This window comes from Notechis scutatus, chromosome 1, assembly GCF_049901735.1.
Source record: "Notechis scutatus isolate UNSWTSFEM ecotype Mainland chromosome 1, rNotScu1.2, whole genome shotgun sequence".
NCBI lineage: Eukaryota > Metazoa > Chordata > Lepidosauria > Squamata > Elapidae > Notechis > Notechis scutatus.
Genome location: NC_142009.1, coordinates 206176572 through 206199287, shown reverse-complemented (window position 1 = coordinate 206199287; position 22716 = coordinate 206176572). Strand labels below are relative to the sequence as shown.

General features: G+C 39.2%; 1 protein-coding gene across 4 annotated transcripts in view; it reads left to right on the top strand.

Annotated features, from left to right (window-relative positions):
• The first annotated feature begins 802 nt into the window (after positions 1 to 802).
• The window catches only part of KYNU (kynureninase), a 119816-nt gene continuing 97902 nt past the window's right edge, over positions 803 to 22716 (top strand). The window contains exons 1-2 of one of the 4 annotated variants that reach the window (XM_087950080.1): positions 803 to 1348; positions 13620 to 13811. In XM_087950080.1, the coding sequence (XP_087806206.1) occupies positions 13643 to 13811 (169 nt within the window). In that variant the 5' untranslated portion in view covers positions 803 to 1348; positions 13620 to 13642. Of the gene's footprint in view, positions 1359 to 8453; positions 8796 to 13619; positions 13812 to 22716 lie in introns of those variants that run through there. The other 3 variants (XM_026673517.2, XM_087950082.1, XM_087950081.1) reach the window with 3 other exon arrangements.

Sequence of the window (22716 nt, the reverse complement as noted above, 5' to 3'; positions counted from 1 at the left end):
ATGACGGTGGCAATGTCCCAGGGTCATGTGATCACCTTTTGTGACCCTTTGACAAAGTCAGTGGGGAAGTTATTATTCTCTTTAACAACTGTGTTACTAATTTAACAACTGCAGTGATTTGCAAAAAAAAAAAAAAATGTGGCCAGAAAATAGGGCAAACCTCTTAACAATTTTCTTGCCTGGCAACAGAAACATTGGCTTCAGTTGTGGTCAAAAGGTAGACTACCTGTTGCAAAATGAAGAAAATGAAAATGTGCAGTTCATTCCACGCAGGGTAGCTGTTATTTGAATTTGATTAAAAAAAAATTGTTTCTATCTTGTGTCCCTCCTTCTCCTTTGTAAGACAAAGGTAAACTAGCCGGCCACCCAACTGTGAAGCAGTTTATGAGGTTTCTGCAGTACCAGTTCAAGAAATCTGTTTGTTCTGCCTATAGCCCATCTTTTCTTTCAGGGCACAAGCTGAATTAAATAGAACTTAAATCGAACTGCCGCTTTAAGTTCACAACGACCCTGTGAGGCAGATTTAAAGCAGAGGCGGAAACTGGGCCAGTGCAATTTTAATGGGAACTGAGTTTCTCCGTGGTCTCTTTTCATAATGGCCCATTGGTTTTCCAACCAATCAAAGCTAACAAAAGAGTAGTTTTCAAAACCCATCGCAATTTTAATTCAAAATGTTAATAACTCAGGCCTTTAATCTGGCTTCTGTCAGCTCTTAGCAGCTCAGACATGCATTTTGTAGAGACCCAGTAGCGCGCTTACTAGTTCCTGCTCCTGCTTGTTTACAGAGTTACGCGCACATAATAGATCAGAAGATCTCCGGTAAACAAAATGGACCGTCCCATTTCAGAAGGTGGAGAAGGGTCCGCTTTCCCGATTGCTTCTCTAAATAACTTTTGTAAATTAAATCTGCAAGGAGGAAAAGCAGCAGGCCCGGGAGCTCTCCAAGCCCTTTGCTTCTTTTCATGCTGATTTCCCAAACGGAGTTTGTAATATCGCGGAGAACAAGTAAATGACGTTACTGTTTCACCCTATTTTGAAGAGGTATAGGCTACTTTATGACTTTAGAACTTTTTTTTTGTCACGTCACTGAATTGCATGTTTAAACCTGGCAGTTTTTGAACCAGGCGAAAGGAGCTTTTTTAAAGCTTGATTTTTAAAGCTTGGGGTTTTTCTTCTTTTTTATTCCTACGCACCCATCATCTTTCGTTAAGAAGGGATTTCTCTTCCTCTAAGTTGCGGTGTAGACGCAGGGGGGTGTTGAAAGTTTAGTTCACGTGTTTTGCATGCAACGCCTACCTTCTCTGGCTTAATCTCTCCCGGCTTCATTCCAGACTCCGAACTGTGCAGTGTAAGTAAGTGTAAGTACCAAAAACTGTAATTCATATTTTTTAAAATAATAATAATTTAGACCGGAAACTCAAAATAGTATACATTATCTTTGTATCTTTTTTTTTTATGTACACCGAGAGAATTTGCACCAAGACAAATTCCTTGTGTGTCCAATCACACTTGGCCAACAAAGAAATCAATCTATCTGTCTGTCTGTCTGTCTGTCTGTCTGTCTATCTATCTATCTATCTACCTATCTACCTATCTATCTATCTATCTATCTATCTATCTATCTATCTATCTATCTATCTATCTATCTATCTATCTATCTAATCTAATCTAATCTAAACTATTTTATTCTTCCACTTTTCATACCAAAATACTGTAGTATGAGATAGGCTACTCGAGAGTGGCTGGGTTGCTATTTCATACTAAGTAATAGCTTATGGCCCTTACATGTCATGCGATGCAACTGACTTAGTTTCCACATGGTGCACAATCATGCATTTTTAAGTCATGTTTATTAGGCATGGTGCAGTGGCTGGATTGACAGTGCACACCAATCTAAAACTGAGCAAAGTTATTTATTGCATAGTTCATTTTGTGAAATGACCTAATGTAGAAAACTATGAATGTGTATTTGTGGGAATGAGGGATATTCTTAAATATACCCAAGGGAAGTCATGTATGCATATGTCTGGGTGTTTAAAACTGAATGGGCACTTGAGTGTGTGTGTGTGGGGGGGAGGGGAATTTGCTCTATGTCTGTAAAATGAGATTAGTTGTCTACTTGTGTGAGAAGCTTGTTTGTGGGTGTGTGCATGCATTTAGTAGGGCAACTTCCAAAATCCAGATGTAGTAACAGATGCAACCTTCTTTGGAAAAGCTTGCTTATTCTGATTCTAGTAAGCAGAGATGTTCAAGTTGCTCCTTTTTTTTTTGAGAAATGGAAATTAGAAACCCTTGCCAATCTATTTCAGATCATCGATATCTCAATCTATTGGCATCTACACAACCTTTGTTAAATTGGCATTCCCCCTTTTGAAATCCTTGTTTATATTACACCATTTACCAAAATTCAGAAAAAGTGAAAATTCAGTTTAATATCAACAGGATTGTTTGAGTTGAATTTTATGGCTGGGTGATGCTTCTAGGTGGAGAATTATGAGGTTGCTAATCATTGCTTTCTTTTTGACTTTCCAGTTACTTTATTTATTCATTTTTGACCATGAAGTTTCTATCATACTATCATTTCCTATAATTTAGAATTATGTGAGCAAAACTGGAAGCGATTCTTCCTACTAAGAATACCCATGGATACTTTTATTTCCTTGTGTCTTGATTAATGCCCTTTCCTCCCAGCCTTGATTTGACACAAAAGTATATGGACATAAACTGTACCCCAAAGCTTCCTTCTGCCATGCCTTAGCATTGAGACCAAGCAGTTTTGCTCCCCAGAAAAGATTTCTATCATAGTTTTGTGGTAAAAATTGGTGGGTATCCCTGCTATTCTTTCCCATCCTACCTAGTGTCACCTCTTGGCAGGAAAACCAAACCCCAATATCACTTCTGACTATGTGATGGGGTCAGAGATTCAAGCTTTAATTTTTATCATTTATTTAGCCTTAATTTGTGCATGCTTCTACATGATAAGACTGTTGATCTTCCAGGAAAAGTGGAAGATCAATAAACCTATATCAAATAACTCTCAGCTGCAAAGTCTGCTGGAGAGATTGAAGGACCTGATTTGAAATGCAAAGTAAAGAAAAGCGAAGCAGAATGTTTGCGTCTCTGGATCTTTTTTTCTTGAAGCAAGTTTCCTCCCCAAATTGTCTTGGGTTAAGCAAAAAGCTGCTTCTCTCCCCTATCCCCATGTATGTCCAACTATGCATTTTCCCTACTGTAGAGCTCCCCGCCCCAGTATTCAAGCTGTTGTACAACATCTGTTGTAAATACAGGTAGTCCTCAACTTAAAACGGCTTGTTTAAGGATTGTTCAAAGTTACAACAGCACTGAAAAAAGTGACTTTATGTGATGACCCGGGCATGGCACAAAGGCAACACAGTCAGATAATCAATAAGAGTCCCTTTATTATCTCCAACTTTGCCCCCAATGTCCAGGTTACCTTTGGCTGGAGAAAAACTCTCCTAGGAACAGCCTTTAACTAGAGAAAATCCAGTCCAAAACAAGGTACATACAGACTGTAACTAAAAATCCAAACAAGCAAAGCTGCAGTAATTAACTTGACAGGGCAGGAGAAGGACTTTCAGACTTGAAAGCACGGCAACACTCACACAGTTGGGAAGACGCCAGGAACACACATAAGCCATGACGATACCAGATAAATTCATGATTTGCTCCCAACGACTTGCTGCGCGCAGCTTCCCTTTTGAAACACTGTGTTCCCAGCTGCAGCTAATGAAGGGAATCAGGGCCCTTTCCTCCCCTGTAAGCCATGCAACTTACGTTGCTCCCTTCTCAGTTTCTCCCTGCGTGCCCTAGGATGAAGAGGGGGTGGGCCTGGGTCTTCCTCTGAATTCCCAATCCCTTGCTCTACCTCTCCCCTGCTCTGCCCAGCCGGACTGTGCTCTTCCCCAGTTTCTTCCACAGCCAACAGAACCACACTCCCACTGCCTGTCAGCTGTTCAGCTTCTCCCTCTGAATCAGATTCCGACAGGGGCATGACACTTTATGACCATTTTCACACTTACGACCATTGCAGCATCCCCTTGGTCATGTGATCAAAATTCAGAAGCTTGGCAACTGGCCTGCATTTATGACCGTTGCAGCGTCTCAGGGTCACATGATCACCTTTTGCAATCTTTCTGCAAGCAAAGTTAACAGATGCACTTAAGAACCATGTTACTAATTTAACAACTGCAATGATTCACTTAACAATTGTGGCAAGAAAGATCATAAAATGGTCATAAAAATGTCAAATGTCTCGCTTAGCAACAAACATTTTGGATATAATTATGGTCGTAAATTGAGGACTTACCTGTAGAAGGATTTTTGGCTAATAAATTTATTGGTCTCTTAGGAGTTCCAGTATTCCAAAGTTTGATCCAAGAGTCTGGTCTCTTATAGTTAAAGCCAAAATCAAAATCATGGTGAGATGTGAGGGGCAAATGACATGGGTTTTGTAATTTGTTAACTAACATAGTTATTTTGTATTTTAATCTGATTGATATTCTCTGATGTTCAGATTTATTAGCTTTTAACATTCCTAAACTGATAAACAAGCTGCAGCCAAGCTCCATATAAGAAAAGTTTGTTAGTACAAATTGAGGTCTGGTTTATCTCTTTTGTGAACTCCAAACAACCTTTCTCCTTACAATTTATGCCCCTTCAGACCTCATTTTAATAAACATGTATGTTGTTATCCTGTCCAATCAACTTTCTTCTTTCAGATTTCTTTGTTAGGTTAACTATTATAGAGGATGTAAGCTAAAGTTCGTGGTTCCCTCTTTGAATGAGAGGAATCCCTTTTGTCTAAATATTCTGATAAATTGTAATAAAATGATCTTCCTGTCTCGGTTTGTCTCATTGGAAAATATGCACGCCGAGGCATGGCCTGAAAAAGCCACATTTGGCCTCCAGATGGGTGGCATACAAATTAATTTATTAATTGAGAAAGTGTCATGGGCATTTGGTCCCAATGACTGGATGCGGAGGGGTATATTGCAGAATGTTATTTCTGGCTGCACTGTCTCCAAAGTTCTCTTTTAAGTTACCAGCTTGGAAAAGTTTATATTGGGAGAGGAAGGAAAGCAACACTTCCAAAGTGGAACAGCTAAAGGTAATTCTATGCTTTCTCAGCAGCAAAGCAAGGTTTCACTTATTTTTATTTATTTATGTATTTCTATGTAGAAACGTGCTGTGTAATTTGTGAATAAGAATAAGGAAAAAGCAGCCCACACATTGATACCAGTTGGATGAAACCAATCACTTGTCCTCAGTGAATATTAATTGCAAAATTAATTGCAACTAAATATATTGATTTACTACAGCTATTGGAAATCTGAGTTATCCTCTGCCCTTGTAGCTCTCCAATTGCCTAGAGGAACATAATTTAGTTTATCAAACAAATTGAAATGGGATAGTTATGTGCACCGAATATGCCACTTTTAATTCTATATTTTAATAATGGATCAGTTAGGAAGCTGAAATTATTTTCAGTAACACACCTGTTTCTCAATCCAGTGAGCCACAGCCTGTTATTCCAGATGCAGACTCCATATTGTAAAATCATTTACTTGCATAACTGACTGCTTGCTGATTAGTTAATGTTTCCAGTACTTAAATGAGGGATTTTGTTCTGCACACTCTTAATTAATTTTAATAAAATAGTGGGATCTAATAACATATGGACGGAATAGTATATATAGACTTATACGAAATAACCACCAGTACTTGGTTTTCTTCCCTAAGATGGGCAGAATTACAGGTCTTGAACCTCTTTCCCTCTTTTTCCCCTTGTTCTTTACTACACGTCTTCCCTCCTTATCTCAATTATTAATGCTGGAATATTTAAAAGTTATCTCCTGGCTGTCTTACAGCCCAATAAAGCTGTCCAGTATCTGAATTTCCTTACCTAACATAGCCCATCTTCCTAGATTTTCTACATTTTCACAAATGCTCCAGAATTTTCCTCCTTGTCCTAGGGTTAGCCTCTCTGGATATGATAGATCCCACTCTACTCAGTTCCATTCCATTCCATTCCATCTATCCAATTTTGAAAAATACCATCTCTCTTGAAGTGGGAGGTTAGCCAGGTGAGGTCCTCTTCAGTAGCATGTCCTATACATCTGAGATACCCCCACCCCTTTTTTTCCCCCTGGCTCTTTTTATATTTTTTTACAAGTACATTCTACAATTTCTCCCCTTTTCTGGCTGTATGCTCTTGATCTTGTGCTGAGTCACTTGGCTTCCTTATATCTATGACCTTGGCAGAGACCCAAGCACTTTCTTCCTGCCAGGCACATCATCCTGTCAAAAAGATTATTTAAATGTATAGCTAGAAAATGTTACTCCTCCCCAGATTAGCACCTTACTTCTGAAAAAGTATGCATGAGAAACACCCTTCCTTCTTTTTTAAATATTGGAAAGCACAGCTCTGTGTCTTTAGACAATGACTTTCATGAATATGTAGTTCTCACCTGTCTGGGTTCTGGATATTTATTGTAGAACCCATCAAGCCTTTTTTAAAATATATAGGGTCATTTTCAAGTTTGATGTAGGTCACCATTTATTAACCGTATGAGAAATGTCATATCATTCCCACTTAATTATTTCCTATTTCTAAAACAGCATTTCTGTATAGAATGACAGGTCCTTTGAGGGGATTTTTTTGCCCTTAGAGGCAACTTGGAAACATTTAAACCTAAACGCCCTTCCCTTCTCTCCCACATATACTTATAGAATTCATGAAATTATTTGTTTCTTGTCTGGTTTAATTTAGACTGCATCTGTTGTGTTAAAAATGGAGTAATTCTGTAAAAGTGTGGAACAGGGAAAGCAGAAGATGACAAAAATAGTATGGCATTAAAAAACAGTGCATAGGGAAGATACAGTTGAATGGGGTCAGTAAGTGGGTGAAAACCAGTGGTGGGATTCAAACTTTTTTACTACCGGTTCTATGGGCATGGCTTGGTGGGTATGACATGGCTTGGTGGGCATGGCAGGGGAAGGATACTGTAAAATCTCCATTCCTATCGCACTCCTGGGAGAAGGTTACTGCAAAATCTCCATTCTCTCCCCACTCCACTAACCTGCTTTCCAGCTCTGTTTTCCTGTGCAGGGCAACAAAAGAAGACCCAGCCGATCAGCTGGGATCGGGAGGCAGAGAATAGATGGGGGCAGGGACAGTCAGAGGTGGGATTTGCCAGTTCTCCAAACTACTCAAAATTTCCGCTACCGGTTCTCCAGAACTGGTCAGAACCTGCTGAATACCACCTCTGGTGAAAACTTTAGCTTCTCCTCCCCAACCCCCAAAGTGAGAGAAAAAACAATTGCTGTATTGAAGATAGACTTCTGTGGTGCTTTGTAAATAAAAAAAAGATGACCAACAAATATTCTAGATTCCAGAACCTTTGGAAATGTAGAGGACAGAGGGACAGGCCTCAAGGGATAAAAAAAAAAGGGGGGGGGGTATCAAGCCAGGACAAATGTGCCCTCCTCAGGGTGAGATCCATTCATCCTTCTTGACCTTCTCTGATAGGGCCTGAAGACCTGTCTCTGTCAACTGGCCTGGGGCTCCAATGGGGTGTGTCATTCTGGAGTGGGTTAATAGACCAATACAAGGCTCTCCAAACTTGGCAACTTTAGGACTTGTGAACTCCAACTCCCAGAATTCCTCAGCTGGCTGAGGAATTCTGGGAGTTAAAGTCCACAAGTCTTAAAGCTGCCAAGTTTGGAGACCCCTAGACTAAGACCCTACCTCCTCTTCATGTGCATCTTGCTCAGTTCATCCTCATCAAATTTTAAATCACTTTGTAGATTGATTAAATGTTTTGAAGTTTCACCTTGTTGCTTGTATTGATTATAAGCCACCTTGAGTCACTTCTAGGCAAGACGGATGGAATTGCAGGTGGTTCTCGATTTACAATTTTTCGTTTATTGACCATTTGAAATAACAGTGGCACTGAATAAAGGGACTTATGACCATTTTCCGCACTTAATAACTGTTGCAGCATCCCCATGCCACATGATCAAAATTTGGACGCGGCAACTGGCATGTATTTATGACCGTCGTTCGATGACCCAGGTCATATGATCCCTTTGCGACCTTCTGACAATCAAAGTCTATGGGGAAGCTAGATTCACTTTACAACCATGTCACTAACTTAATAGCTGCAGTGTTTCATTTAATAGCTAAGCAAGAAAGGTTGTAAAATGGGGCAAAGCCCATTTAACAACTGACTTGTTTAGCAACAGAAATTTTGGGCTCAATTGTGATCATAAGTTGAGGACTACCTGCATGAAGTTTAATAAATAAAATAAAACATCTGAACAAGCCTTCCCTAACTAACATGAAAATGAAAGGAAGAAAGCTTAGTGAGACTTGCAAAATTTCTATTTAAAAACAACAACCAATAAAAGTACGGTACTAAAAGTACCGTAAAAGTAGTACTGGCTTACATGGCATTGATTTCCCAGTTTGATGTATGTTGACAGGCACATACACCAAAATTAAGTAAGCTACTGAAAAACTGAAGCAATAAAAAGTTGGGGAAGGAAGATCAGAGTACAAACAATGAAATAACAAACAGAAAAGGTCATAAAAGGGGAAGGATAAACTGGACTTTGACAATAAGGGAGTGAAAGAATTAATCAGAAACAGCAATTCCTGCAAATTTAAGGTAAGAGAAAAAATTTAGAGACACCATTTGTAATGCTTGCATCTTGATTTGAGAATAGCAAGAAGGTATAAAACTCATTGGACAAACCTGGTAATTCTTTAAAAGGTAATTTTCTTGTAATATTTTGTTATTACCGTACTAGTAAAGCATTATAAAATACTGCTGAATGTAGTGAATTGAATATTTATTTTGTTCAAATCAAAGTAAGACGTTAACAGTTCTTTAATTCTCGATTTTTTTTCTTTTGAAAAAAACAACCTTAATAAATGTGTATTAAAAATTGGATTGATCTTTACATTAGATCTTTTATTTTGTATGGGTACATTTTATTCAGTAGTTTCCATTTCAGCCCTCATAACTGCAAGATGTATGCTTTTAACACTGTATTTCAAACATGAATATAACTGCAACTTTAAATGTAATGAAATTCACTGTTCAGTAGTATAAAATGCAATACTGATTGCAAATGAAATGAGACTGTGGTTCTACATAATGACAGCTTGGGGGAAAAAATTCAGTATTCAGTCATTTGGTCATTTAAATGCAATTTGCAACAAATTATTCCAGAGTTTTTACATATACATCCATCAGGATGTTCCCTTCTAAGATTAGTAGTGTTATGCAGAGTATAGAAAAAGAAATAGCCCCAAAATTCAAAGGTGTAAGATAAAGAAAAGAAAGTTTAGTTAAAACAACTTTACAGTATACCAATACCTTTCAGTACTCCTCTCTCCATTTACAGATAGTCCTCGACTTACAATTTTTCAAAGTTACAACAGCACTGAAAAAAGAGACTAATTTTTCACACTTACAACTGCTGCAGCATCCGCATGTGCTGCATGATCATAATTTGGACGCTTGGCAATTGGCACATATTTATGACAGTTGCAGCATCCTAGAGTCATGTGATGGCTGTGCAACCTTCTGACAAGCTAAAACAATAAGGAAGCCAAATTCACTTTACAACTATGTTAACTTGCTTAACAACTGCAGTGGTTCACTTAACAATTGTGGCAAGAAATGTCATAAAACGGGGCAAAACTCACTTAACTGTCTCACTTAGCAACAAATTTGGGGCTCAGTTGTGGTCCTAGATTGAGGACTACCTGTCATTTGATCTTCACAAACTGTCCACATATCTCTTTATACTTTGCTTTTGGTTCTTTAAATTTCTCTTTCTGAGAATCAGCTACTACTTTTTTATCCTTTCTTTTCCTTTTGACCCACTCACTTTGAAGTTTTTGTTTTGCAATTTGTTTTTGTTTTTTTATTCTATGTGATCAAACCATCACAATATACTGCTTTATAGCTGGTCACTTGTTTTTGTATATAAACCGTTTTCACTCTGAATTCATTCATTCTCGACCCTATTCTCATTTTATCATACAGAGCCGTGATGGCAAACCTATGGCACGCATGCTGGAAGTGGCATGCAGAACAATCTCTGCTGGCACGCGAGCCGTCACCCCAGAGGAGGTCCAGTGTGCAGGCGCGTGCCGCCCACCCACCAGCTGATGGTCGGGTAGCTGCTGCGCATGTGTGGGGCGCACAGGAGATGTGCACGCATGCACAGAAATGTGTAGCGCACATGGGGGTTGCACATGCATGCACAGAGATGCACAATGCATGCAGGGGGTTGTGCATGCAGGGGCTGTGAGCCCCCCCACATGCATTGCCTTATGGGTGCTGGCATGCAAGGACGGAAAGATTAGCCATCACTGATATACAGTATGCTTAAGTACCCATTTGCACTTTATTCAACTCAATGATGATTGATAATTATGTGCCTTCAATTTGCGGTCAACTCTTATGAACTACATAGGTAGCTTTTTTCTACAATGATCTGTTCTCAATCTGATCCTTTGAGTCTTACAGTAGTATTCCAGTTGTTTCTATGACAGTCCATCCTGCTCTTCATCTTCCCCCCCCCTCATTTCTTCCACCTTTCCCAGCCTTCTAGGTCTCTGAAAAGAACTAGGTCTTTGTATAATGTGTTCCAAAATACAATAGCCTGGTCATTTATGACATAAGTGAGAACCCTGGCTTTATTTGTTCTATAATCCGTTTGTTTGTTTGCTTGGCTGTTCATGATATTCTTAGGAATCTTCTCAACATCAACGTTCCAAAATATCTACATTCTTCCAGATTTCATTTCCATAGATTTTGCAGGGAAAATTGTTGCCTCCATGATGCTCTTCTTTGTAGATGTAGACATATCACAGCATCTCAATGTTTTTTTTTTCATGACCTTCTTTGCTACTCTCCCAAATGTTAATCCATAGCATACTTCTGATCTGCCAATTCCTGTACTGTTGATAGTCAATCCTAAAAAAGAGACGCTATCCACCATTTCAATATCTTCATTGTTAAGTCATTTGGTTCATTTGGTTGAAAACATTTTTCTCAGCACACCGCTAAGTTTAAAACATGCTTAATTAACTTACTAAAACATGGGTCCTAGTATCCTTGGAGTTGGAAAGCTTTTAGCAATCAATATATGTAAGCCATAAGTTATCCTTGATGTAATTAATATTCAGTGATTTGCATGCTGAACTGAAAAGAAATGAATTCTTTCATAGTTTATGATAAATGTCAATAGTCAATCAACTACAACCACAAATAAAACACAGATTAGCTGATTACTAGTTCATTACTTGTATAATACCGGTACTTTAAAAAAAAGCTGAAAGCCATTACATTGTCACCTTCTTCTTTTATCAAGCATTTTGGCAACATCTCAGGTTTGATATTTATCATGGTCACTATGGTTATAGTTAACAGTAGATTTTCAGATAAATACATAAATTTTGCTTGACTTTTGTTACAAATAGAAAGCATGAGAGATAAGTTACTTAATATACTATGAAGGCATAATATTTTTCTCCATTTAAAATCCTCCAGTTGCCATAATTCAGCTAAAAGTGAATCAGAAGATTAGACAGATGGAGAAGAAATGCAGAAAGCCTTATCAATGAAGCTAAATATTGAAACAGTAAATATTTTGCTGGAAGAACAATTGGTGATGACAATACTTATACCCAAGAAGCATTAAGTATATACCTTAAACACAACATTACTAGTTTTTTTTTTTTTTTGCATTAAGCTGCTACTTCCCATCATACATTAACAGGTACAGTAGTTAGCAAATGTTAGCTTGATGTAGGACTTGATTGTGGTATTGGACCATGCCGAATACATTTCAAAGACTAGAGGTGCAATGCGTAGGCCAGGGAGACAAAGCGAATAGAGGCATAACACTCAAGATTGGTTTCATTCATCCTGGACAAGAAATATCATAAACTTCAGTTAGGTTACCATTCTCATGTTTGATTTTATAAAAGAAGGGAAAGAAGTGTGAGTTAAAGGGGGGGGGGGGAAGAAACTGATTTTCAACTTTTTTAATGTAGTTGCAATTTCAACTTTTTTTACTTTAGTGATTAGGTAAAAGTAAAAATTGAGATTGCAGCTACACTACAGGTAGTCCTTGACTTACAACCATATTTGAGCCCAAAGTTTCTGTTACTAAGTGAGATATTTGTCAAGTGAGTTTTGCCCCATTTTCTTGCCACAGTTGTTAAGTGAATCACTGCAGTTGTTAGTAAAATGGTTGTTATGTGAATCTGGCTTCCCGCATTGACTTAGTTTGTCAGAAGGTTGCAAAAGGTGATCACATGACCTTGGGATACTGGAACTGTCCTAAATATGAGTTAGTTGCCAAGTATCTGAGTTTTGATCACTTGACCATGGGGATGCTGCAACGGTCATAAGGGTGAAAAACGGCCATAAAAATCACTTTTTTCAGTGCCGATGTAACTTTGAATGGTCAGTAAATTGTAAGTTGAGGACTGCCTGTACTAATTAGTAAAAATTCAAAGTAAAAGTAACATGGAGACTGCAACTACGCCAGCCAACAATTTTAGCCATTTCTGGCTAAGACGCTGAGCTTGTCGATCAGAAAGGTAGGCAGTTCGGCAGTTCGAATCCCTAGCACCTTGTAACGGAGTGAGCTCCTGTTACTTGTCCCAGCTTCTGCCAACATAGCAATTTGAAAGCATGTAAAAATGCAAGTAGAAAAATAGGGGCCACTTTGGGGGGAGGGTAACAGCGTTCCGTGCATCTTCAGCATTTAGTCATGCCGCCCACATGACCACAGAGATGTCTTTGGACAGGGCTGGCTCTTCGGCTTTGTAATGGAGATAAGCATCACCCCCTAGAGCCGGAAACGACTAACAACATATGTGCGAAGGGAACCTTTACCTTTAATCATCAAAAACCAAAAGTCAAAGTTTCAGAGTCCCCCCCCCCTGTTTTTAAGAAGTCTAGAAGCAGTGGAAAGCCATTCTCCCGGTTTGGGAAGGAGCATCAATGCCTCCTATGGCCTGTGATGCACTTGTTTTGAAAAGTGAAGCTTCTCTTAAAGATTGCTTATGGAAGTCGAGATTGGCCCTCTCTAGTTATTCCTTCCAATCTATATACATTTCTATATTCTTAGTTTCTGTAAATGAAGATGCCAAGGAGCATAAAGGCATAAATGTGGTAATACACCTGCTATTTTCAGGAACACAGATTGTGGAAGCAATCATGCTGCCGGCAGCTTTCCGAAGTGTGCAAGTGTGAACAACACTATAGAATTTGTTACTGCTGTTGAAGCACTGGTAGAACAGAGAAATTGCTGATACAGAGCTTTATGGGGGAAAGATTATATTTAAAACTAATAGCTTCGGGGTTACATCAGTCTGCTGCCTTGAAAAATGCTGGAATTGAGAACTTCTCACTTTTCTCTCACACTGCCAAGCTTTTCATTTTTAAAAGCTTGTAGTTGGCTGCTCATACATAACTATAATCTTTGCATCAGACGCTTGCCCATATGCATGGCATAGTCTCTAAATGGAGATTTCTTTCTCTCTCTCTTTGTCTCTCCATCTTTAGAATGAGAGTTGTGTTCCTTGAAAATGGATCTGCCTTCTCATGCCTCACCAGCAAGCATTATAGAAACAATTGCTTTCCAACTAACATGCAGTCCGGTAGATAAGAAAGTCGCTCTGCACTTAGATGAAGAAGATGAGCTAAAACACCTTCGCGAATGTTTCTACATTCCCAAAATGATGGATCTGCCTCCAAGTAAGAAATGCAATTATACTAAGGTAGCTTTGTAAATCCGTGGGAATCATCACTGTTTCACAGAGCAATGGAGCTCTGGCAACCACCTCTCTGAACCCAGTGTGTGTCTTGCGTTGCTAAATGAAGACCTCAAGTTGAATTCTTTATGTTTTCACACCTGTCCTGAACAAAATGAATGAATACACTGCATCCCTTGTGTAGTGCTTATGCTGTCACTCAGCCTCCTGAACAATGTAGCATCTGATTGAAAATTGTAGGCAAGAGCATATGGTACCTACTGTGTTAGAAGCATATATTCCAAGTACACACACATATATAATTGCATTAAAGTGCAAAGAGAGAAAGAGGATATATTGATTGGTAAAATACTTGATTAAAATCAATACAATAAGAATAAAATTTCTTAAATCTGATGACAGGCCTGTTTGTTATCTTAGGAATTAGAGTAGGAGCTTCCCTTCTATTCATTTGAAAATTATCTGGTATGGAGTGTTCAGGGGAAGAAGATGCTCAAATAATTTCGATAAATTGATGTTTTTCAACCTTGGCAAAGTTAAGATATGTAGACTTCAGCTTCCAGAATCCCCCAGCCAATAGCCTTTGGAATTTACGTCCACGTGTCTTAACATTGCCAAAGTTGAAAAATACCACTTGAAAACAATCCGAGGCTGAGAAAAGGAATCACCTCTCATCAATATTAACGTGAATGCTCCCCTAGTTTTGAACAAGGGATATGCTTTTCCTGCAGGTTTTGTTTGTGTTGCAAGGGATCAAATGAAGTGACTCCAATGCCACTTTGCAGTAGAATTCTTAGTCCTGAATGATTTCCTTACTTGGATATCTTACATGGTGGCACAGTGGTTAGAATGCAGTATTGCAGGCAAACTCAAGTGCTCACTCCAAGAGTTTGATTCTGAACAATTCAAATCAGCCTTCCATACTTCTGAGGTTGGTAAAATGAGGAGCCAGATTGTTGGGATTGCTCTGTAAACATAGAGGGGGCTGTAAAACACCGTAAAGTGGTATATAAGTCTAAGTGCTATTACTATCTCTGAAGCTGTGTGAGTCCTGGTAAACCTTATGGACAAGAAAGATCTCATGTCACCTGAAACACATTTGCGAATGAGAGACAGTTCACATCTCTATATCTATATCTATCTATATATCTATGCCTATATCTGTCTATTTCTATCTTTTGAGAAGAATCAGGCATTCCATCTGTTGTAGGTTTTAACAAATTGATTTTGACAAGTCTTGCAGAGGAAAATAGGGAGAAATGTGATGAATTTTACTATGGCAAATGCTTTAAAATATGTGTTCTTTGGAGCAAAAGCTTAGTTTAGCCAATGAATCTGTCACTATAGCACCGTCCTATTTTTAATCAGAGGTATAGTTTTTCCCATTATAAAATTTTCAGATTAACTTTTCTTAGTTGTAATTGGAGGTAAAGGTTTTCATTTTGGCTATGAAAAATCTTCAGCTAATTCTGATTAATGATTTAGGCAATTTATTTGGGAATGGATAATTGTTGCAGATGTAAAATGCACCTATAAAATATAAAGTCACATGGTATTTCTCTGCTATCCTAATTCAAAGTTCACATTTGGTTTTGTCCTATCTATCTATCTATCTATCTATCTATCTATCTATCTATCTATCTATCTATCTATCTATCTGTCTGTCTATCTTAAATACACATCTATAAAGCATTCCTTATAATCACTTTACCATGGCAGTTTCAAAATTAAAGAAGCACCTTAACTAAGTTAGGAGAGGCATTTGTTTTTTTTCCTTGTCCCTGTCAGTAACTACCCTAGTATACTTTACAAAGAGATAATTACTTATTAACAGAATATGGATCACGATAGTTAATATTGAAGAAGAGAAAGGCAAGAGCAAACATAATTGCTTCTGGGTTGCATGTATAGCCCTTCTCTGTGCTCAGCATACAAATAGTGCTGTTATGGTGAAAGTTTCACAGCAAAGGCAATTTCCCCCTTTAATTCAGCATTGCTTTGCAGATGTATTATTTGCACAAGCAAAGAGGAACACTGCAGAAATTGCTCATATTTGCTTGCATGAACACAGTATATGTAACATGGACATAGAGCACTAACAATACTTGCATGATAAGGAAAAAAAAGTCAGAAAGATCTTTTTTTTTTAAATGTAGAAAATGACATAGTTCTGTGGTTCTGGGATCACTTATAGTGGGAGTCTCAAAAATATAGTTGCAAATGCCATAAGTCTGGCTCATTAACTTGAGGGCTACAATATTGAAACTTTGCAATTTGTTATTACAAAAGAGACTAGTGAGTAAAAAATTAAGAGTGTCATTGCACATAATTACAAATAATTCTACCTAATACACCTGCATATTTTCTTATGGTCTACTTGTAAGGGTTCCCAATCCCTGGTCCATGGACTGGCAGTGGACTGCAGCATGCCAGCAACCAGGCCGTGCAAACAAGCAAAACACTAACCAGAGGATGTAGGCAGCACACAAAACCACACTCCCTCCAGTCCATGGAAAATCCTTTCTTCGCGGAATCGGTCCCTGGTGCCTGGTTTGCAATTACTGAGAAGGACAGAACAATTTTGTCAAATTTTTATCAGATTTTTGTGTGGCCCAACTGAGTATTAATTTAGCAGATAGATATGTTTCTGACACCCACATTTCTAGATTCTTTTAAAAAATTTCCTTATCCAATGCAGTATTTTTCTTTAATATAGGTAGTCCTTGACTTACAGCCATTCATTTAGTAACTGTTCAAAGTTATAACAGCATCCGTGCTGTTATAAAAGGCACTTGCAACCGGTTTTCACTCTTATAACTGCTGCAGTATACCCATGGTCACGTGATCCAAAATTGACAGAGGTCATGTGACTGTTATTTGTAACCTTTCCAGTCGGCTTCCGACAAGCAAAGGTCAATGAAGAAAGCTAGGTTAATTTAACAACCACATGATTCACTTAACAACTACAGTAAGTTGCTTAACAACTCTGGCAAAAAGGTCATAAAATGGGATACAACTCACTTAATATCTGTCGCGTTGAGCGACCGGTCTGTTGTTTCGATCTTCTGGTTGATTGCTGAATTCCTCTCAGAACGGGACCCTCGCAAGAGTGAGATACAGAGAAGCCCTCGCAAGGGCGAAGTTGGTAAAAGCAGGACCCTATCCAGGGTGAGTTTGAGCCAGCAGATGGCAGCGGAACCCTAGCCAGGGTGATTGCGGGACTCTCGCAAGAGTGATTGCAAAGCGGAAAGAAAAAGAACACAAGACGAAGATTTCTTTAGGTGAGGCAGCGCATCGCCTGGGGCAGATGGAATTGTCCCGGCTGAGCCTGAGACAGATGGATTGTTCAGGCTGCCAGCTTGCTCTACGCTGTCCTCTTTTATTGTGCTGAATCAAAGAAGGGGTGCAGGGGGATAGCAGGAAGACAAAGAAGTTACAAACTTTATCTTTGAGTCCAGGCTACGTGATACAAGTAACGAACTTTCTGACTGATAAACATGTTTTACCGAATACACATCTTTTATCTGACACAGACCTCAGTGAAACTAATCTTATCAACTTTAGCTTCTTCCTGTCAGTTCTTTTCCTGTCAGCTTAGTGAACTTTGCTCTGAGAGGTATACGTGCTGAGCAGGATTTGTCTTATGGAAAAATACTGAGACAGAATAGCCACAATTCCTCCTTTTCTTTATTTTTGTGCTCAAGATTCTAGGTAGAGTCCTTTCTCCTCCCGAGTAGTCCCTTCGGTTTGTTGATGCCTTGCAGAACCAACTCATACGAGGAAAAGTCCTCATCCCCCAAATCATGACTTGGCATAGTTAACAAAACTTCTTTGGGAGAAAAGGAGTTATTAGTGTCTATTTCTTCCTCTGACTCTTGGTCAGAGTACCATTCCAGCAAAGGTTTTTTGACAAGATCTTTTGATTCAATTACAGATGTGAGAAAGCTAACTGTTTTTTGAGTATTGTTAACTTCATTGTCAAGTGTATTCAAACAATCAGTTTTAGATGAATCATTAAGTGTAATTGCTAACAATGTGTAAGAAGAATTAACCAACTGTACTAATGGATTCACCTGAATATTGTGTTTTTGTAGAAAGGTTGATTTCAAATTGTGATTGGGACCAACATCATAATTAGACATAGATATAGAAAGACGAATTGTAAAAATATTCCCTTCATCTCCTTGACCATCCCACTGACGTCCTCCCCAAGTGAACCCAACCATCCATTGTTTTCTTGCAAGTGTCTTTCCTTGTGCAGTAAAGGTGATTCTGAGTGGATTTATTCTCTGTCTACAACAAGGCCATGAAGAGCAAGGAAGATGTGCTTGAGCACGGGTAATATGAATATAGTCATTTTTGGTAGGTGCTTCCCACCAGATATGACCTGTGGATACACAACTCCATTTTTTTACAATATCTGTCAACTACCCCACCGCAGGCAGAACGAGAAGTACCAGTACTATGAGCAGGACAAAAATATAATCTAAAGTTGTCAGCAGGTGCTGGAGAACAGGAGCCTTGCTTGTCCCATGTGTCAGCTTGCAATTTTTTGTCTGCGAATTTTTCTACTCCTGTTCCCATTTCAGCAAAATCCATGAAAAGCTGAGGAAACCATGGCCATCGAGTATAGTTAGTGGTGGTGTTTAAAATTTTTCCTTGAAAGTCAAGGATAGTCCAGGTGTAAGTTTGAGGTTGATGTTCATTTGTAGAAGATGATTGTATGCTTCGAGAGTGCGACGATAGCCAAATCTTGAAACAGCATGAGATGCAGACTGCTTAGAGATGGAGTTGTCAGCGATGAAGGCAGGATACCCAAGATGGCGAGCTCGAATGAGAGCTGTAGTCTTGCGATGAGTGTCATCATGGATGAGGTAGCATCTTCGCACGACAGGTGGTTTGTAGCGATCAGGAACCCAGGAAGATGAATGATGCCAAATGCATTTGGTGACATCACAGGGTGGAAAGCAGCAATGAAGATGCCAGCGTAGTTTATCTCCAGGAAAAGTTGTCTCAGAATTAGCTTGAGATGGCAATGTAAGTAAAGCAGAGGATAGTGGAGGAGATGCCACTGAAGAAGTGGAAAGCAATAGAACAGTGTGATTGAAATAAGTGTGATTGTGAAAAATCCTAAGCAAGAATAAGAACCTATAGTAAGTGGAGTAACATGTATAGTTAAAAATATTAAACAAGGAGAATAGTAATAGTAAATAGTTATGTCAGAAGTAGGAGAAAGAAAACTACCATTGTGTTGGAAAACATAATTACATGCAGAAAGAAGATTATCTTTAAAAATAAAGGTAACAGTGTCAGCAAGGAAAGCAAAAATAGCATCAGGAGATGCCTTAAATTGAGAAAAGACAGGAAGTATTGATATCAGAAGAAAGATTAGAATTAGAGTCAGGTTTGCCATGGTAAGGTCTGACACAGCGAGCAGGAACCCAAAGCACTCGATCAGGAAGTTGAACAGCTGCGTAACCTTTTCCCCAGGTGATGAGCTGTGCAGGACCTTTCCACGCAGGATCTGGAAGCTGTCTGAAATAAACAAGAGGACGGGAAGAGGGAACTACTGGCTTGGTGAAGTGGCGAGAAGCCGCTGTGGAGGGAGGAGAGCCAGTAAAATTGAGAAAGTTAAGAGTGTACAGACAAACATTTAAGATATTTTGCAACGTTGGGAGGTTCGGGGGCCTGAGCCTTTTTCCCAAGTGCCGATCAAGGGCTTGTTTCAAAGTTAAGTGTGTCCACAATCGCTTGCCCCTGGCTGTTGAAGGGTAAGCCAAACTTATGAGTGATGGCCCACTTATGACAAAACTCAGCAAAGGGAGAACTGACATAAGCAGGACCATTATCTGTTTTGAGAATTTTTGGACATCCCAACGTTACGAATGATCGAATACAGTGATTAATAACATTTTTGTAGCCTCTCCTCTTTGCAATGTTGCTATAATATACCCTGAATATGTATCTACTGATACATGAATGTATTTCCAGGGAGCAAAGGGAGGATAATGAGTTACATCCATTTGCCATGTATCACAGGCTTGAGTACCCCTAGGATTAACACCTTCAGGGATACCTTTGGCCTGCAAGCTACATGTTGGACATTGTTGAATTATTGCTGTGGCTTCTTGATATGTAATTCCAAATTGTCGTACTAGGGCTTTCCTGTTTTGATGAAAATAATCATGACTCTCCCCAGGTGAAAGCTGTTGGAGAAGGGGAGAGGAGGCCATAATTTTACAAGCCTCATCTGCCATATGATTGCCTTCTGCTAGGAATCCAGGCAATTGCTGATGACTTCTGATATGGGCTACAAATAAAGGTTTCCCTCGTTTTTTCAACAGTGTCTGAAGCTGTAAAAAAAAGTTTCATTAGAGAGGAGGGGTAACAGGAGAAATATATGCATCAAAATATGAGCAACCATCTGAGTAACATACATGCTATCAGATATTACATTTAAAGATTGTTGTGAAAAAGAGACAACGCCAATAGGAAAGCAGCTAATTCAGCTTGTTGTGCTGATGATTGTGAAGTAGTTAAACGTTTATGCCATTGAGCATTTTCATACCATGTACATGCTCCAATATTTTTTGAACCATCAGTAAAGACAGTTAAGCCTTCCTTCAATGGCTGTTGGACAAAAGGTGATTGTAAAACAAAAGGAACTGTCCTCAACACCTGCAATCGTGAATCAGAGGGAAGGTGGCACGACACTTGGCCACACCAATCTTCCAACGCATCCTGCAGTGTTGTGGAAGTCTGAAAAAGAGGTTCCCATTGAGTGATCTTAAAAGGAATATACAATGTAAAAATATCCATTCCCATCAGAGCTTTGGTTCTCTTACACCCTTTTTCTATAAGAGAAGCCATTTGCGCTGCTCTAGTAAAAATATATGTTTTTGGAGTGTGTGGTAGATGTAACCATTCCAAGATATGAAGATTTTTTGTATTAGATATTTGAACAATTATTGCAGTCAGTAGTTGATGAGTAGAAAGAATAGCAAGAGAAGGTGGTTAAAGACAGGAAAGGTCGGGCCCAGTTTATGGTACCCAGATATTGCTGAAGTTGAACCAAGGTGGGTTGAGAAGACAGAGACAGAGAGTTTTACTCAGAAAAGCGATGGGCTGGTATTGCCCCTCCCTTTCTCTGATATTTTGGTGGAATCAATCTATGTTCTCTGAAAAGAGAAGCCCACTAGGGTCGCCCTCTCATTTCTTTTTTCTTTGCTACTTTCTTGTTTACTTTCAAACAAACATCCAGAATTCCCTCATTGCATTCACAGACATACACATCCTTCTCAATTTGTCAAAGCCTCTTTCCTTCCTCCAAACAACACATCCACAAACCATCTCTCTCCTTCCTACTTCCATTTCCTTCCTTCATCTTTATCATCAAATCTACGTGCAATAAACAATCTTAGCTTCCCACTCTTGTCTTCTCAAGTACATCAGAAATTGTGGAAAAGCAGAACAATAGAGTAGCAAGACATTATTTACATAGTATTGACACATGGTAGAGTTTTAGCAAAAGATTCCATTAATCAATAATGAGTTTTGTGTTAAGTTGAGACATAAGATCACGGCCCCACAGGTTTCATAGGAGAAAAATCAGGAAGAGAAGAAGGAGAGGAAGGAGGAGGGGAAGAAATGTCAGGATAAGGAGGTGGTAAGGAAGAATTTGTATCAAGATGAGCTGCAAGAGGCTTGGAAGTTTTTGAATGAGAAGAAGGGGAATCAGAGGAAACAGGAGAAAGAGAATTTTCAGGAAGACTAGAAGAAGGATAAACAATTGTTATAGCAGCCATTATTGTTCTCCAAGAAATGAGTATATCCATGGGAGCTCTGGGAATTTCATGTAAATATTTCCCTAATTTTTCCCATTGAGAATGGCTAAGAGTTCCAGCAGATGAATAGGCTGGACAGTGTGCCTCAATATAAATTATAAATTTATTTAAAAATTTCTTCGAAATTGGGTACACAGTTGTACCATTAATTTTCTGAAAGGAATTAGCCTTCTTCACTAGACTATAAAGTTCGTCCCTGTGCCCTGACGAAACTTGAGAAAGTGAGGAGCCCATTACTTACGATTCGTACGAAACCTATGCCAGGTGCGTAGCAATGGGAGTGAAGGCGATGCACCTCTAGCCAGAAGTCACACCTTGGAACCAGAAAATCGAAGAGATCCCGGACAAATCAAGGGATCCCGGACGAGCCCCAGCTGTCGCGCTGAGCGACCGGTCTGTTGTTTCGATCTTCTGGTTGATTGCTGAATTCCTCTCAGAACGGGACCCTCGCAAGAGTGAGATACAGAGAAGCCCTCGCAAGGGCGAAGTTTGGCAAAAGCAGGACCCTATCCAGGGTGAGTTTGAGCCAGCAGATGGCAGCGGAACCCTAGCCAGGGTGATTGCGGGACTCTCGCAAGAGTGATTGCAAAGCGGAAAGAAAAAGAACACAAAGACGAAGATTTCTTTAGGTGAGGCAGCGCATCGCCTGGGGCAGATGGAATTGTCCCGGCTGAGCCTGAGACAAATGGATTGTTCAGGCTGCCAGTTTGCTCTACGCTGTCCTCTTTTATTGTGCTGAATCAAAGAAGGGGTGCAGGGGATAGCAGGAAGACAAAGAAGTTACAAACTTTATCTTTGAGTCCAGGCTACGTGATACAAGTAACGAACTTTCTGACTGATAAACATGTTTTACCGAATACACATCTTTTATCTGACACAGACCTCAGTGAAACTAATCTTATCAACTTTAGCTTCTTCCTGTCAGTTCTTTTCCTGTCAGCTTAGTGAACTTTGCTCTGAGAGGTATACGTGCTGAGCAGGATTTGTCTTATGGAAAAATACTGAGACAGAATAGCCACAAATATCTGTCTTACTTAGTAACAT